At 37.8% G+C, this 18,310-nt stretch overlaps 1 protein-coding gene across 2 annotated transcripts in view; it reads left to right on the top strand.

The window, feature by feature from the left end:
• Positions 1-285: 285 nt before the first annotated feature.
• The window catches only part of COMMD10 (COMM domain containing 10), a 122,372-nt gene continuing 104,347 nt past the window's right edge, over positions 286-18,310 (top strand). The window contains exons 1-4 of one of the 2 annotated variants that reach the window (XM_081133619.1): positions 286-578; positions 1,925-2,015; positions 7,939-8,049; positions 10,747-10,902. In XM_081133619.1, coding sequence (XP_080989745.1) covers positions 538-578; positions 1,925-2,015; positions 7,939-8,049; positions 10,747-10,902 — 399 coding nt within the window. In that variant the 5' untranslated portion in view covers positions 286-537. The remainder of the gene's footprint in view (positions 579-1,924; positions 2,016-7,938; positions 8,050-10,746; positions 10,903-18,310) is intronic. The other variant, XM_081133620.1, reaches the window with a different exon arrangement.

Raw genomic sequence — 18,310 nt, 5'->3', positions numbered from 1 at the left:
AGCCCGCATGATCACCCTGCCTGCTCCCTTGTGAGATCCTTAGTGGCCGTCTCTGTGGCCTCCGTCTCTCCCACCACGCACTGCCTGACTCCGCGTAGGACCCCAGAAGGGAGCCACAGATGCCTGTCCATTTGTGCTGCGGGCAAACCCAGAGGGCAGACACTTGGGCCTTTGGTATCCCCAGTGCCTGGCACAGCGCCTGGCGCCTAAGGCGCTCGGGGAGCGCTGCGGAGCAGATGGAGGTGCGGCGTGTGCCCTGCAGGGGTGCCTGTCACACGCACACACGCGCCTAAATGCGTATGCTTACACGCGCACTGCATGCACGGTACCCCGGGCGCACACACGCCCACGGCCAGGTACATAGAACTTGTAAATATGTAAATATGAGTAAATTAATGCGCGTACGGCCTTAACCCGGCTCAGGCGCGAGCCTCCGGCCGGGCGGCGGGGCCTGGCCCGTCCGGGTTGCCGTCCGCGCGCCGCCATTGGCTGGGCCCGGAGCAGCTGACGGGAGGCGCCGCGGAGCGAGCGCGGAGGATGGCGGCGGCGGCTGCCCTGATCCTGCGGGAGAGCCCCAGGTAGCCGCCCGGCCGGACGCCGCGGTGGCCGTCCCCTGGGTGGCGCGGCAGGGGCGGCGAGGGTGCCCCCGGGCCTGTCGCGTGGCGCCCCCGCGGGCCGGGCGGGGCGGGGCCGTCGGAGCCGCAGGGGGGCCCCGCGGGAGGCCCGGGGCTGCGGGCGCCGCCGCCGTCGCGGTGGGTCCCCCGCGTGGGGTGCCTGCGCCGGGCGGCCTCTCACCGTCCCGGAGCCGCGTGGCCGCAGCGCCGGGCCCCTGGGGCGGAGCCGGAGAGCGCGGGGCGGGGCCGCGGGGCCCAGGCCCCTTTCCGGCCCGCGGGCCGCGGACGCCCCCACGCCTAACGCGTGCCCGCAGCCCCTTCCCCTCGGGGTGCGACAGAGACACGGACTCGGGCCGGGCGGGGGCAGGGGGGTCAGAATTCCGTGACATTGCTCTGGTCCCCGTTTTACCTATTTTTAGCGAACCTCCGTTTGGGGTAGGCGAGGTCGGCCGTCCACGGTAGTGATGGGAGGTTCTGTTAAAACGAACTTACTGGAGTCACGGTGACTCCGTGTAATGAAAAGTGGCTGAACCTCCGCGCGGCGGCGAGTGGGTGCGGGAGAGGCGCTGAAGTGTGGGTGGTGTCGGGAACCGTTGGCGCAGGCAGGGAACTTCTTTGCGCCCGCCTTGGGCGGGAATCTTGGGGAGGAGAGTTTCGGCTTAAAGTTTTCCCCGCTTCCTGGGTCCGTGAGTTCCGACGGCCGGCTCCTTGCCTCGGCCAACAGCGCTCCCCGTCGGGAAACCGCAGTAACGCGGCGCGAGGCGTTGTGCCTGTCACGGAACTGAAAGTTATTTATTACGGTCGAAGCAGGGCTTTAAAACAGCTGTGTACTTAGTGACCCCAAGTGATTTTTGTAGGTAGTATTTTTTTAAATTCTATTATCTGCCATGCAGCATTCTTTTCTCTATATTTTTGGTGTAATAGCCACTTCCCTCCTCCCACTCTTTGCAGGGTTGCATTTTGGGTTAAGTGGATACTTTAAACACCTACTGCTAAGTTAATGCCATTCCCCACACAGTGTAAGCTTCCTCTAGTAGTTTGCCTTGCGCACAAAAAAGAGAAAATTTGACAAATAGACCTTTTCAGCAATAGTCCTTTTTTTTGGGGGGGGGCATCTGTTGGGAAATGCCCTGTCTCCTTTGCTGGCCATCATCTGTTTTTCTTTAATTCACTCATGCTTATCTTATAGCAGTCACAGTTGTTGAAATGAAAACTTATAGACAACTGCAGTTATGGACAACTGTACTTATAGTGAATAGAGTTCCACTTGGAAAGCTCACATAAAAACTTTGTTTTACTAATTTATTTAGCATGAAAAAAGCGGTGTCGCTGATAAATGCAATAGATATAGGAAGATTTCCAAGATTGCTCACCCGAATTCTTCAGAAACTTCACCTGAAGGTTTGTACGTTTGCATTTCTATAGCTTACAGTACTTTCTTGTGATTCCACTGGAACTCAGTGTTCTATTTAAAGAACTTTTTGCGGAGAATAGTCTCCTAGTGTGTCTTTTTGAACACCAGGTCCCTAGAAAATTTGATAATGTCCTATGGTCAAAAGTATGGGAAGCTGTGTCTTTATTAAAGTTAATTTTTTTTATTATGGAACTTTTCAAATGCTTTGGGAAAATTCTGATTTTATGACTTCATTCTTCCTCTTAAAAATAATTCTGTGGTAGTCTATCAATCAGTATTTAATCTTTTATTTAATCTTTTACTTTTATTTCAAGGGTGTGGTTATTTTGGACATTTTGATGTTCAGTAATTCACAGCTTGCTCACCAATATAAGTTAGCTTTTTTAGCAGGTTATAAAAATTTAATTCCATCCATCACAAGTTTATGGAGCACCCAATAACTCTTCTGCCCGGTGCCAGGCATCACCATTAAACAGGAACTTGAACTCTTTCCCCTTTTTTTTCCTGGCCAGGAGTCAGCCCCAAAGCCCTTCCTTCATCTAAAGTGTCTCTCAAAGCCAAGTTGTTCTTATAGTCCTAGTTCAGATTCTTATTATTTCTTCTTTGGGCACAATAATTATCTTCAAATTGGTATCTCAAGGCCTCTAGTCTTTCCCTTCTTATTGCTTCTTCATAATGCTATTTCATTTATCTTTCCAAATATTTTTTTCCTAAAAAAAAAAAAATGATTATATCAAAGTCATCAGTGATTTTTCCATTGCCCCATGGGGAAAAGTTAAAAATCCTTAATAACATAATATGGCCACAACCTGTATTCCCTCCACTTTGCAAGTGCTTCAGTCACATTGGACTGCACTTTTACTAGAATGTTCCGTGAACTTTTTTGACTGTGTGTGTGTATATATATTCTTTCCTTTACCTGCAATGTCCCTCTTTCCTTCTTTAGTCAATAAACTAGTTTTCATCTTTCAAGGATTTTAGTATCATTCTCAGCAGTTCTCTCTTTTATGCTTCTAAAACACTTGGTTCATTATCACCTCACTTTAGCACTGTATCATAACTATTTGTTTCATGAGTATAGGGTCTTTCTCTGAACTTGAGTATCATGTCTTACTCATCTTTATATTTCCCATACATAATACATTGATACTTATACAATCAGCACTCAATAACTGTTCTTGGAGTTAATTCTTTTCCTTCCTATGGGAAACACAAAACAAATGTAAGTCCTTTAAATTCCTGCCTGTAAGGAATTTGCTATTTACAGTTACATTGTTCCCTCTGTAACTGCTACCATTCTAATGGTTTTGTATTATTAACTCAGGCTGGAGTTAATCCTTACAGCAACTTAGGAAGTAAGTACTTCTGCCATCTGTATTTTATCTATGAGGAAACTGAGATAGAAACCAGTTAAATAATTTGACCAAGGTCACACAGCTAACTAGCAAGGCAGTCTGTTCCAGAATCCAGCCCTTCAATCCATTACAGTTAACCTCAGAAAGGAGTGCGAAGTAGTATATAAGTCAGTCTAAAAGTAGACGATGAAGGCAGTTTATACAGATGCTTTGCTTTATTCCCTGAGCTGGTAGGTGCTGCCTTCTTAAACATAGAAAACAGTATAGGTCAAAACTCCTTTATGTACATATTTTGTTTTCATACTGAGGGAGGAGGGAATATTTGCAGGGGAAGTTGGGATGTGTAGTTTGTCTTTGACCCTGTCATTCATCTCTGGAGTTGAGAATAAGTTAATGTTTATCTTAGAGTAACTGAGCCGCCACAGCATTCTGCGGAGTTGTTTGAATGATATGCGTCCTGGGTAGGGGAGTGACGATGGGAAGGTGTGGTTACTGAGAGCTGAAGCAACTGAGGACAGAAGCATGCACCTGTGAGTATTTGACTGTTGAGAAAGTCTGGAAAGGTGCAGGGTGGTTTTGTTTTTTTTCTGGATGGTTTCAGGGAATGTTCTTTCAGAAGGGCTCCTATTGTATTAAGAGCTCTTATCAAGTGAAGTTTGCAGTGCCATTCAGGATCTGCCAGTTTTCTTTTATTTACTTCTGGCCTGTCAAGTTGCCCTTTTCCTTTGGACAAGCAGAGCCCTGAGAACAGTGAAACTTGATACTGGTAGATTGATGGAGGTTTAGGGATTTGATTGCTATTCTAAATGACACCAGCTTGCACTTTGATTTTACCAAGCTTAATGTGTTTATGGGCAGAGATCATCCGTTTTTGTCCAGACTGGTTCCGTGGTATCCCTACTAGGAATAAACATGGGAAACTAAGACAGCTTAGGTATAGGATATGGGCATGCCTCAGCATTGGTCTGGGAGTCCTCCTTGAACTGGCCATCTTCCTGGCCATGGCAATGTGACGGGCAGTCCTACACAAAGAATTGCCCCGGCCATCATGCTAATAGAGTCCGCACTGGGAAATACTGAGGGAAGTCAGAGCAACTGCCATAGCTGAAAACTTACAAATAAACGTTTATGGCTTTTGAGTTTCAAAAATAACTGTCACAACTCATGCAATTAAAAAAACTCATGTACTTTGCTCCGTAGGAGAGAGTTTTTGGCCCTCACACGAAGCCTATTAATGTAACTATGTGTTATGTCTAGTTCTGAGAGATCAGCTGTCTGGGTTCCTGGCATGGCAGACTAGAAACAGCAAACTGGGGGATGAAGGTCCTGCTGTGATGAAGCATGTTAGGCAGTTTCAAGAATTGACTACTGATCATGGAATGAAGTGGAAGAGTTATGAAAATCATACAGAAGAAATATAAAAGCACAGAAATCTGAGGGGTGTTTTTACTGAAGTGAAACATAGATGTGTCTTAGGAGTTCTTTAGGATTGTTCAGCACAGAATTTTGATGCTTGTAATCATGACCCGAGTCAGCATAAGAATTTCTAGAATAGATGTCATACATTTTAGAAATATTTCTTTAAAAATTTTAAAATAAAAGTTCATTTATTTAATATTCATTTGTACCACTGTATTTCCCCCTTATGATAGAGCAGTCTCATTAACAAAAGGACAATCACATGTAAACCCCAGCATATAGAAATGCCTGAGGATTTTTTTGGTTGTTCCAGTGTGTGGTGGGTGCTGCTGGCGTTCAGTGCTCTTGGACATTAAATGTCTTACATGTGCAGGACAGTCCTTCACACAAAAAAATTGGTCTCACCTATATGGACAAAAAAGAAGAGGGTAGCTTATCTCTGAAAATGTATTTATTTTGTATTTTATATAAGGTGGAGGGCTTCTTACAAATTGGCTTATAGAGTAAGAAATATTTCTTACTCTATAAGCCAATTTTACATATATATATGTAAAACTCTTGCCCTTCTTTCCATCTTAATTCTCTCCTGTATTAGTTGCCTATTGCCGAATTACAAATTACTCCAAAGCTTAGCAGCTTAAAGCAATAGTAAACATTTATTATCTCTCACAGCTCCTGTAGGTCAAGAATTTAGGAGTGGTGTGGCTGGATGGTTCTCATTTGGGGTTTCTTATGAAGTTGCTGACAGATGTAGGTTTAGGGCTGCTATTATTTGAAGGTTTGACAGGGGCTAGAGGATTTCCTTCTAGTATGGCTAGCTGGTGGCAGCAGTGGGCGGAGGCCTCAGTTCCTTGCCATACAAGCCATTCCTTCCGACATGGAGGTTGGCTTCTTCCAGAGAGAGAGTGATCCTAGGGAGGAAGGTGCTGTCCTTTTTAGGACCTAGCCTTGGATATCACATGTCTTCACTTTCATTATATTCTCCTTGTTAAAAGTAAGTCACTAGGTTTGGCTCACATTCAAGGGAAAGGTAATTAAGCTCCATTTTTTGAAGGGAGGAGTGCTAGAAAATTTGCAGAATAATAAAACCACCGTACCTCCCTAGAGGTAGACTTTATTATCAATTCAGTTTTTTTATTTTTTCAGATCTTTTCCCATGTATTAATAAATACAGATGTACATACACATATGCATGCACATATACATAAAAATGTAGTTTGTCTATGTATTTTTATATAAGTGGTATCATACTGTATATATTGCCCTGCTATTTACCTTTTTCTCTCTCTTTTATCAGAGATCTTTCCATGTCAGTCCATATAGCACTATCTTATTCTTTTTAAGTGTTGTTTTTCCTTTCTGCCTATGTATATGTATATGTTTATGACATAAGCTCTTTTAATATAGGAAAAATTAACATCCCACTTTCCATTTTAAAGATTTAAGTTTCTTGGATACTTTCTAATTTTATAAACCTGGGCCTTAATTTTCTCTCATTGAGAGGATAAGAAAGAATATATCTCCTTTATCTTCTCTTTAACTCCCAGATATGTGTGGGTTGCTATTGGTAGATAGACAAAAGTTCAACTGCCTCTCTTTGAAAGCAAATAGAGGAACTTATATTTAAGTTCCTCTTTGGAGCAAGAGGTTGAATATGTCTTTAAAACTTTGTTCTATAGCTGTATTTTTCATGTGCTGTTCTTTTCCTCTCTATTTTGAGGGTGCATATTTGATGTACCAGTGTATGGGGGCATATAAATAAATATTCCCTGTCTCCTTTCACTCCAACCACTTTGTTAATATAATGTCCTTGAAGCTCTTAAGGTGGTTCTTTTTGTTGCTTTCTTTTTAAAAAATCTTATTTCCTTGCACATATTGGGGACACTGCAGTTTATTTATCTACATGCTCAGTCACTATTTTTATTTTGTCAAAATATCTTATTTGGTGTATATTAAAATGAATCAGATTGACCAGCTTGTAAGTTAAATTGTAAATATCCATTTAATCTAATGCAACATGTGGTTCAGTAATTATACATAATATTGTTATGTTTCTCATATTGATAAAACCTGGTACTGTAGCTCATTATATAAAGAAGATGTATGGTAGTCACAGAAATTCTGGAACTTTCAGATAAAAACATTGTTCCTGAGGTAAGTAATTGGCATTTTGGCCAAATTGGGTTCATGCTTTTCTCAGTCATAAAACAGGTAGTAGAGACTGGGAGTTCTTGTGACTATCCTCCAACCCCCCCAAATATGCCAGTTTGAGTTTTAAAGAGGCTTCAGTTGAATAACTGTGTAGTTGTACATCATCCTAAGCTGTCAAGGCAGAGGCTCATGGAATTTCTGAAATTCTCCATATTGCTGTGGGGAAGAGGTAGTAGTAAAGGTTGTTTTTAGTATGTGTGCATAAAGTAGTTATTTTTATTTAAAAGCCATTTGAATACTGTGCATTTTTTCATATTTGATAAACCAGTATCTTTATGTCAGGAGATTATTTTGGAAATGAAAGAGGACACTAGCCAGAGGTTATACTCAGATGGCTATCTTCTTTCTATCATGTATTGCTTAAAAAAGTAATTGTGTAATATTTAAGTTTTGGAAAACATGGAAACTATACAAAAGACAATTTCCTGCTTTATATATACTCTTATAATAACCCATACTTTTGCAGAACTCATCAAAATGGAAATTATTTGAATAATTTTTTATATGTCTTTTTAACTAGAGTTTGGGATACCTGAGGACATGAATTGTCTATGTAGCACAAAATAGATACTCAGGAAATGTTTTGAATGAGTGAAGATGGAAATTTTTGTTAATTGTTGTTAACATTGTGGGGTTTTACCTTCTAGTTGTTTTTTTTCTAAATGTCCATTAGTTATGGTATTTACTGTTATTTTCTATCTCCAAAGAATTTAAAGTGCTGCTTTTTAAAAATGAACTTTATTTGGCAAGATCCAGATATTGAACTGGGCTATGATTTTGAGATATTGAAATTTACAAGCATATCAGTTTCTTTCACCTTGGATTTACTTTTTCTCTCAATTCTCATTCCATATGTGACTAAATGAATTCTTTTGAGTATCTATCTGAGTTTCGAATGCCTGAATGTGAGCTTTTTGTGTTACAGGCTGAGAACAGTTTCAGTGAAGAAGAGGAAGAAAAACTTCAAGCTGCATTTTCTCTAGAGAAACAGGATCTTCACCTAGTTCTTGAAACAATATCATTCATTTTAGAACAGGTATTTTTATGGCTCCAAACTTCCTAACCATTGTTGTTTAGTACGTTTGTATTGCTATTATATGTATAACATTTTTTTAAAAGCGTGCAAGTGGAAGCTGTGAATATATTTTTATTAAGAATTTCAGTATAGTAAAAAAAAATATTTTAATGTATTCATCCCCCACCACATACACACACGGTATTGCATTCTACAAAACAGTCTTAATAATGTTGAGTAGTGTGAATAAAGTGTTTGACAATATGAATCAAGACTTTATTGACTCGAGACAGTTATAAAAGATTTTAATTTATTGTTACTTGGTATAATAACTTGGAAAAATGAACACACTTTATTTAAAAATTTTAATAAATGATTTTGGGGGATTTATTTGACTAAGATGATAAATGAAACATTTAGAAAAGAAGTAGTTGTCAAACGACTCTTTATCATACTGTTTCTTCCTACTGAGCTGCCCTTCTGCATCTCTTCTTTCTACCTAAATTCAGCTTATTTTATTAGTTCCCTTTAAGTCACATTTCTTTCCACTGTAGCCTTGACCCCTTATACTTGCAATCTGCCTCTTATTTGGATTTCTTTTATCTTTGGCTCATCATAGTAGAGAACATTGTTAGTCTTTTATTATTTCATGGGTGTCAGTGACATCTTCTTCGCTAGGTTTTGAATTTGTGTGGGGCCAGGATCTTGTGTGTTTTTGTGTGTGCGCATGCGTGCGCGCGTGCATCTTATATAAACCTAGCATATTGCTGGGCTTAGAATAGATTCTCTTGAAATTCCTGTTATTGATTAAATAGAATACTTGTGAAATTAAATTTTAAATAGTACTGTAGCTTCATGAGCATTCTAGTGACAGATACCTTTAAAAGGACAAGCTGCCAGGCATCTACTATATACAGCCTTATACAAATTACAGAATGTAACGATGGCTGTCCTTGGCCGGCCTTCAGTAGGTGAAAAGGATAATCAAACAAGACAGAGCAGCATGGAGTTTATGAGGAAGTTGTTCCAGAGTAAGGTAAGTAATGGAACAGATAGCACTGTTAAACATTTTACAATATTTTATTATCTGTTACCTAGGCAGTTGGGAGAGGGAAGGTAGTTTTGAGAAAGTACTTATTGGAAAATTTTGTTAGTTGAGAAACAAAACCATTGTACACTTATTTGAAATAATTAAGTGAAATGAGAAAATTAAAATTTTTTTTCATAATTGAGATTTTATTGGTTGTTTTGAGGATAAGTACACAGACATTTCAATTTGTACACAATTCTTAACATATGTACTGAAAACCTAAAGTCATGTAGTTGTGATTCTTTTCTAAACACTTTTCCAGTGACTTCCCAGCTTAAAATTTGGAGGCTAATTTTTCTTAATAGAGTATCGATTACTAATATCTTTAAGTGTTGATACATCAAAGTCCCACTATTTCACAGTTTAATATCATATATACTACATAGTCAAATTTTCAATCTTTCACAGTACATCGTTAACAAAGTTACTAGGAAAGCTGGACTACTACACCAAAGATGTTACAGAGTGCACAAACTTCTGACAGGGAGAGCCAAGATCAAGGAGTGGTTTTCTTTAGGAAACAGTTCTACCAAAAACATGAGAATAGAAGTAATTTAAAATGTTCAGGACATAGTAAATATACAACTGACTCCAAATTGCCATTTAATATGCTGTGTGTTATAGGATATAAAATTACCCCTGTCTATGGAATGTTAAGCTGACACCCCAAACAGTCAAAGCCGCTCGTATTTAATATCCCACTATTTTCTGGTTGTATCAAAAAATAAACAACCAGCAAATGATTACACTTATTTAAAAAAAGCATTTACACTTAAAAAAAAAATGGGATGAGGTAGAATTCCCTCAGTCTTAAAAATGTTTCTAGAGCTACTAAAAAACTCTAATTTACAAAATAGTTGATAAAAATATTCCTCTGGATTGTACAAAAAGGGAGACAGGTACCACTGATAAGGCATGGTATATGATATTAATCAGACTTGGCTTCTTTCTCTCCTGCGTCATCAGAGGCTGGACTTTCCTTGTTTTTAAGTTTCTCCATTTTCCAAAGGTTAGCTACTTTGACCTGTTTTCTCTTTGCTCCCCTTTTCCCTTTCGTTTGCACTTTTATGTCTGCATATTTATCCTTTCCTGCTGCCTTTTTTGGCTTCATTTACACTTTTACAGAGCAAGTTTAGTTGACAACCTCGCTGATCTCCTCTTGGGGCTCCTCCTTTGCTGTGCCCTAAGCAGAGCTGACCTTCCTCTTGGGCATCTTGGCAGCAGGATGCAGGCCAGTTTCCCCCCTCTCCCCATTTGAGGACCTGGGCTGCCTGGCCGCTGCCCAGGCTGTTTGGACCTGAGATGGGGCAGTGGAGAACCCAGGAAATGAAATTTTAATTAGGGTACCATTTACATAGCTAAAGCAAAGAGGGTTTTCCGTTAGGTAGATTTAGGATTACTTATACCTCAGGTGTAACTAAAGTTTAGCCTGAATAATTTAGGCCATTTATTTAATCCTAAATCTTTCAACCCTTGGAATGGTATATTATTTGTAAAATAATAAAACGACTGTGCAATAGAAATGTAAAATATTCTTTTGATTTAAATTAATTAATTTTGTATTTCATTATAGATCAAGGTCTGTGTATGGATATTAGAGATGTATGTAATTTTTTTCTCTTTGATAGGCAGTATATCACAATGTGAAGCCCGCAGCTTTGCAGCAGCAGTTGGAGAACATTCACCTTACACAAGACAAAGCAGAAGCATTTGTCAATACTTGGTCTTCCATGGGTCAAGAAACAGTTGAAAAATTCAGGCAGAGGATTCTCGCTCCCCACAAGGTATAGGTTATGTTATATCAAAGATATTTTTCAATAATGTATGGCATAGATTATTATACCTGAAGAGTTTTTAAGGTATAATATTCTGTAGGGGTAAAGTCAGGCAAAAGAGTATATAGACAATATTCCTATAAAAGTTGTTTCCATACATATTTTCTACCACAATGTGATTTAATTTTAATTTGCAGTTTAAAATGTGCCTCTATAACTTAAGGTAATGGTTTTAATGGTAATTTAGGGGCTCACTCACATGAATTGTCTGGTGGGTACTTATAGTAGAAGATCTGTGGGTAATAATTCTAAATTCTAAGAGTGAGAGTCAATTACATAATAAGTTTAAAAATCAACAGGTGCTTATATTCAGTTTTTAAAAACACCTCTTCATTTTTTATTTTTTGAAAATTAATTTTAGTGATAGCTTTTTGCAGGATATGGTTGAAGGAATTTTAAAATTTTATCCCATCTCACTCTTTTGTTTTAAAAAATATATTTTATCTTAACCTCTTTGGAGATATGAGACTGAATGTCACCACCACTTATTATAATTTGTATCTGTCTCTTTTTTATCAGTGTTGACTCTGCCAGCAGTGTTCTTGTAAAAGGGTTTTCTGTTTGGTTTTTGTTATAATACCAATGTAGTCATGACAGTTATTAAATTATGAATCCCCTTTTAGACAGAACTTCAGTACTGTGTTTAATGTTACTCCTGAATTTTTGTTTATAGTTTCTTTACATATATTTCTACTAAACTAAATGTACATATGAAACCAGACGACAATGGGTCCAGGCTGCCTGTCACTACTTGAGCCAATTAAGCGGAGACAGGTTGAATCGTATATGAGCATTTATTCCAATACTGCCAGCAAATTGGGAGAGCAGTAAGGTCATCCACGAAATCTGCTCTGCCATCCTCCATAAGCCAGCTGCTTATATTGGATAGAAGCACAAAGATTACGTGGGAAAGCAGGAATTACTTAGGCATGGGGAAGTAGGCAAAGTGGGCTGGGGTTGCAAAGGGCTCGCAAAGGGCTGGCGCCTCAGGGACCAGATTGCAGGCAATGGGGGCTAGGAGTTGCAATGGGCAGGTGCCTCCAGGATTCAGTTGTTTTGGGATAAGGTTGTTAATCTGTCCATGATGATAGGCAGTTCTCGGGAAAGGAGAATGGAACGCATTCTAAGGATAATTCCCATGTCCTGGGGTGTACAACTCCCAGCTGGGTTAGAAAGTGCTTTTTCTAATTAGAACAGAATAGTCACAGTTAACAGAACATGATTAATAATTTCCTATAACTATAGCTAATAATCACAGTCAACAGAGCATGATCAACATCTCCGTCCCAACACATACTTACATGTTAAATGTTATTGACATATATATCTTTTTTCTGAGACTTTAAGGAAAATAATTGTATTCTCTTTATACAACATTTTTTCTAAAATATTTTTACATTTCTAAGTTAACTTTATTCCTTAGTTAGTACCAGATACAATTATGAGAGATATACGTAAGGCATACTTAAGCACTCTGAGTAATCTGCTCTTTAAAGACTACATGCATTGATTCCCTTTCTTAAAATGCATTCATGTGTTTGTTAGGGCGTTTTAAAATACAAATTTGACAGTTATATCTGCTTTGAATGTTCAAAATCTGTTTAATGTGATTTTCTCTTGTTAAGAGTATTCTTAACTTTACCGATTATATGGCAAATTTATTCATATGTATTCATTTCATTATATACTGAAATTTCATCATATTTTCTCATAGATTCTTGAGAAACCTACATTTAAAAGTGGATGGTCATTGTTCCTAAGAAAATAATGTTCTTATAACATTCTTAAAAATACCCTTTTAAAGCCATTATAATAAAATTAACTTTATTTTTTAAGTGTTAACAACTAATTGTTTGCTTCGTTAATTGTGAAATACCTGTATTTTATATAGAGTATAAGAAATTAGAAATTCGGATTTGACATTTAAATGCTTCTTAATATTATCTTCTGCATTCATAGGAAATGTATTTTATTGTAATTATATCCACATATAACTCAAGTTTTTGCCTCTTTTGTTACTTTAGTTATTAGCATGTTATGAATCAAATAAAAGCTTTTTCCATGCACTGAAATTAACTGAATATAAATGTGAGGTTTAATGGTGCTATATTTACTACTTTTTATTGAAATATAATTTACTTGCAGTAAATTGCAGAGATTTTTAAGTGTTCACTTTCATGAGTTTCAGAATATACACCCATTTAATTATTATTCATAACAAAATAGAGAATATTTTCATGACCTGGAAAGTGCGCAATTTGAGTTCTTTTCCATCAGCATAGACTGGTTTTGTTTGTTCTTGGACTTAATATAAATGAACTCAAATAAATGTATCTGGCTAATATCTCTCAGCATGTTTTTCTATTATTTATTCATGTTGTTTCCTGTATTGGTAATTTTTTTGTTGCTGAGTAGTATTCCACTGTATGAAAATACTACAATTTATTTATCCATACTTTTCTGGATGGACTTTTGAGCTATTTCCAGTTTCTGGCTATTATAAATAAGACTGCTATGAACACTTGTATGCAAGTTTTTCTGTGGACATACGTTTTTATTTCTCTTGGGTAAATATCTAGAAATGATACTGCTGATCCCTCAAGCCAAACCTGAGGCTTTCTATTTGACTGTTAGCCACCCCATGCTGCATGGATTGGGAAAAAATCATATAAATGTGAATCTCTCACCTTACATGTTTTTTTTTTTCTTTTATGAGTCAAATTCTCTGCCTGCAGAACTTAGTCATTCTACAGTGCCTTCAAATTATTGTGTTTTAAATATTTGTCTAGAGGCTATAATTTTTCTTTGCAAGGAGGTTGATGTAATGCACACTACTTCCTACCAGGGCCAGATTAGGAACTCTAAAAGCGGTTCTTTTAAATTGTTACATCTTATTCCATCCCTTCTCTGCTCCATGTCCACCAAAGGCTTTCCATGTTGCTCTCAGCCCCACAATTGCCTTTAAGGGCTCACAGGATCTGTAATTCCCCTAGGCCTACTACCTGTCTTGACCTTCACCTCTTAACCCCTTTCACCTGGCTCAGTCTGGATACCTGAATTTCTTTTCCTGGATTTTCATGACTGGCTCCCTTATCTTGTTTAGCTCTTTGCTCAAATGTCACATTGATAGTGAGCCTTGCCCTGATTGTCATAATGAAAAGTGCCCCCACTTCTATGGTACTTTATTACTTCATTTTTCTGCATAACATTTATTATTGGCCCACTATATATTTTATTTATTTATTTATTTATTTATTTATTTATTTATTTATTTATTTATTTATTGTATGTCTATCTGTGTGTCTGCCTGTCTGTCACTACTACTAAACTATAACCTTCACAAGGGCAGACATTTTTGTCTGTTTTGTTTACTACTGTATTTTCACTGCTTTAAAAGGCCCTTGGGGTATAGTAGGTTCTCAAAACTGGTTGTTGCCCGGCTGGGTGTGGCTCAGCACTTGAGCTTGGACCTAGGATCATGGCAATTGGGGTTTGATTCCTGGTCAGGGCACATGCCCGGGTTGCAGCTCAATCCCCAGTTGGGGGCATGCAGGAGGCAGCCGATCAATGACTCATCGTTGATGTTTCTGTCTCTCTCCCTCCCTCTCCTTTCCTCTCTCAATAAAGATATATATATATTTTTTTTAAAAAAAGGTTGTTGAATGAATAAATGCATGGATACCCATGCTTTAGAAATTGTGTTATTTGAAGTTCAGTCTGTTAGGTTTTCTTGTAAAAGGGATATTTGTATTTACCGGTAGAGAAAAGAACAGTAAAGAGAGGAGGGTATGGATTGTATTTTATATTTCCTAGTTTTTTTGGTGTGTTTTTATTTTGGTTGTACTTTAAGCCTTTTGTGGTTCACCTATTTCAACACTCTTGAGTTTTGCTGGAATACTAGATTCAGTCATTTACAGTGTGTCCTCTTTAAAAGTAGGAATATAGAGAGAGTTGCTTTAGCTTGAAACAAATTCTCTAGGGGAAAAAAGTGACGTCATTTGCTGTTGATGCAGTAATCAATTTAAAGAGCTTTAGATCTAAGAGACCAGAAATGTACTCTCTGCTTCATAAATAATTAGCTCAAACCAGAACCATTAATAAATTAAATAAAGAGTTCACTAATGCCAAGGAGCCGTGCTATTAGCAAAATTACTCTTATTATGTCAGAGTATTCAAAGATGTGTACTTGCTAAATAATTTTGAGGTACCTTTTCAGAGTGTTGCCAATTGTGAGAGTATTGAATTAGATTTCAGTGTCCTCAACTTGAACTATTAGCTTCATCTGTTCTTGGGATGTAGAGAGGTGGCAAACAGTTGGAAGGTGGATTCATCGATCTTTTTCCTCAACACCTTATAACTTGGATATGAAGAATGTGATTAGGTATTTTGGCCAAGTCTGTGGGTCAAGGAGTATAATTAAGTTCCATTCCACCCTAGCAGTGAGGCTAGGTTGACCTTTGTGGCATCTAAACTTGTGGGTATAAGTTAGGAAGTATCCCTAAGTTGTGATATTTGTAATAAACCTTTGTACCTCTTACGATTTGGTATAGCAGTGACATTAAAGAAGGACACTGATTCAGTTACTTTTGGATTTTTTATGTCCTCTGGGGGCTGCCTAAAGGGTAGCCTTGTGCAGTGTGATTTGTACAATGTGCTTTGTGGAGGTAGGCAGTCACCTGGGTGCAAGATAACTCCAGTATTGATTAGACAAGTTAATCCATTTGCAACTATGTGATATATGGTAATACACACATCTCTATAATATGGATACCATATTGCATAATGGTCGTTTCTGAGGTCCTGACATTGTCTTTTTATACTTGTAGATGTCACAGTAGAGGATTTTTTTCTCTAGAACACAAGTAGTGTGGCTTGGTCCTGGGAGGCTTATTGCCTTCTGTTCTTGCCAGTTACGAGAGGATGGCGAAGGTGCTTAGTAGCGGCCAGCGGGAGATGTTCTCCCATTGCATCTATACCTCCTCCTGTTAAAGCCTTTAACATATTGTATCTTTTAAAAAATAATGTTCTTAAATTATAATTTACACATTATAATCAGTATCCTTTAAAATTATACACTTTGGTGAATTTTGATAGTTGTATACCCATGAGATCAAGATACAGAGAGCACTTTCATAACCCTCAAAAGTTTCCTTATACTCCTTAGCAGTCCTTTCCTCCCCTAACCCTGGTCCCAGGATCTGCTTTCTGTCACTATAGATTGCATTTTCTAAGATTTTTAAAGAATGGAATCATACAAATGTACCTTTTCTGTCTGGCTTCTTCCACTGAATATGATTTTGAGGTTCATCCATGCTGTTGCATATATTAATAGTTCTCTATTATTGTAGGGTGGTGTTTTGTAATAAGGATTTATCACAATTTGTTTATCCATTCACACTGATGGATATTTGGGCTATTTCCAGTTTGGGACTATTTTAATCTGTTAACATTCATGTACACATCTTTGTATAGACATATGTTTTAATTTCTCTTGGATAATACTTAGGGGTGGATTGACAGGGTTATAGGGTAGGTGTTTTATAAGAAACTACCAAACAGTTTTCCAAAGTGTGTATACTATTTTACATTCTAACCAGCAATTTCTTTACATCCTGGCCAGCACGTGGTATTGCCAGGCTTTTAAATTTTAGCCATTCTAATGAGTGTGAGGATATTGAACATAAGGATGTTGAACATCATTTGTTTTGTGTTTATTGGCCATTTATATATTTCTTTTGTGAGCTATCTGTTCAAATCCTTGCCCATTTTTGTGTAGATTTCTTTGTCTTATTGAATGGTAAGAACTCTTTATATAGAGATACAGGTTCTTTGTCAGATAAATGTATTGCGAATATTTTATCAGTCTGTGGCTTGCTTTTCCTTTTTCTTAATGGTGACTTTTGAAGAACAGAATTTTTAATTTTGATGAAGTCCAGTTTATAATTTTTTTATGGTTCATGATTTTAATGTTCTATCTAATACGTATCCCAAGATCACAAAGATTTTCTTTTGTGTTTTCTTCTAGAAGTTTGAAGCTTTTAGTACTTACATTTAGGTCTGTGATCCATTTTTAGTTCATTTTTGTTATTGGTGTTAGGTACAATTGCTGTTCATTTTATTTCCACGTAGGCATCTAGTAGTTCCAGCATCATTTACCTTGGCATCTTTGTCAGGAGTCAGTTGATGGGTCTATATGTCTGTCCTGTTGCCAGTGCCCCATTGTTTTTATTGCTATAGCTTTACAATAAATCTTAGCGTTAGGTAGTATAGCTTCTCCAACTTAAAAAAATTACTTTGGCTTTTCTAGGTCATTTGCATTTCCATTTAAATTTTACTTATTTTATTTTTAAAAAATATGTATTTATTGATTTCAGAGAGAAGAAGGGAAGGGAAAGAGAGAGATAGAAATATCACTGATGAGAGTCATTGATTGGCTGCCTCCTGTATTCCCCCTACTGGGGATCAAGACCTCAACCCAGGCATGTGCCCTGACTGGGAATTGAACCTCGATCTCCTAGATCATAGGTGGATGCTCAGCTGCTGAGCCCTGCTGGCAGGGCTCCATTTAAATTTTAGTATTAGCTTGTCAATTTCTATAAAAAGTGCCTGATGGGAATTTAATTGGAATAACCTAAATGTATAAATCACATATGGAAGAATTGACATCTCAGCAATACTGAGACTTTAAATTCATGAACATGGAATATCTCTTCATTTATTGATATCTTACATTATATCACAATTGTTTTTGTACATGTTTGTCTTCATTTCTAGACTTGGAGCTTTTGGGGCAGAGATGGTAAGTTTATTCACTTTTATGTCCCCAGCATCTAAGAGGATATATAAGTTAGGTCCATACTCTTCTGGTTTTTCTCCTTTCTGGCTGTTGCTTTTAGCCATGTTTGCTAATTTCTCCTTATTTCCACAACCTCTAAATTTTGTATTGTGCCAGAATTCATTTGCCACTTTTTGGTGATCTTAATTTTGATCTCTCTGTAAAGATGCTGTTTATTTTCTCCACTGCATAATTACTTTTTTTCTTCTGTAACTAAAAAGCAATTGTGGGTAGATACTTTGTGACTCTGCGTTCCACATCAAACTTCACCACTTAGATTTAGTATCCATTGCTGATTCTTACTTGAATTAGTTTCTTGTAACTTTTGATTTTGATATAATTTCAAACGTAGAGAAAAGTTGGAATAATAACATAAGGAACCTCCATATATTCTTTACTCCAATTCACTAATTTTTTACTTTTAATCTGTTAAATGGGGATAATAAGAATAGTTATATCAAGTAGTGTTGGTTTTGTCTCCTAGTTTCACTGAAGAGTTTGTTTTGTTGTTCTGTGTAACTG

Source organism: Miniopterus schreibersii (genome assembly GCF_964146895.1).
Source record: "Miniopterus schreibersii genome assembly, chromosome: 3".
NCBI lineage: Eukaryota > Metazoa > Chordata > Mammalia > Chiroptera > Miniopteridae > Miniopterus > Miniopterus schreibersii.
The sequence above is the reverse complement of the archived record's forward strand: the minus strand, read 5'-3'. Positions and strand labels throughout refer to the sequence as shown.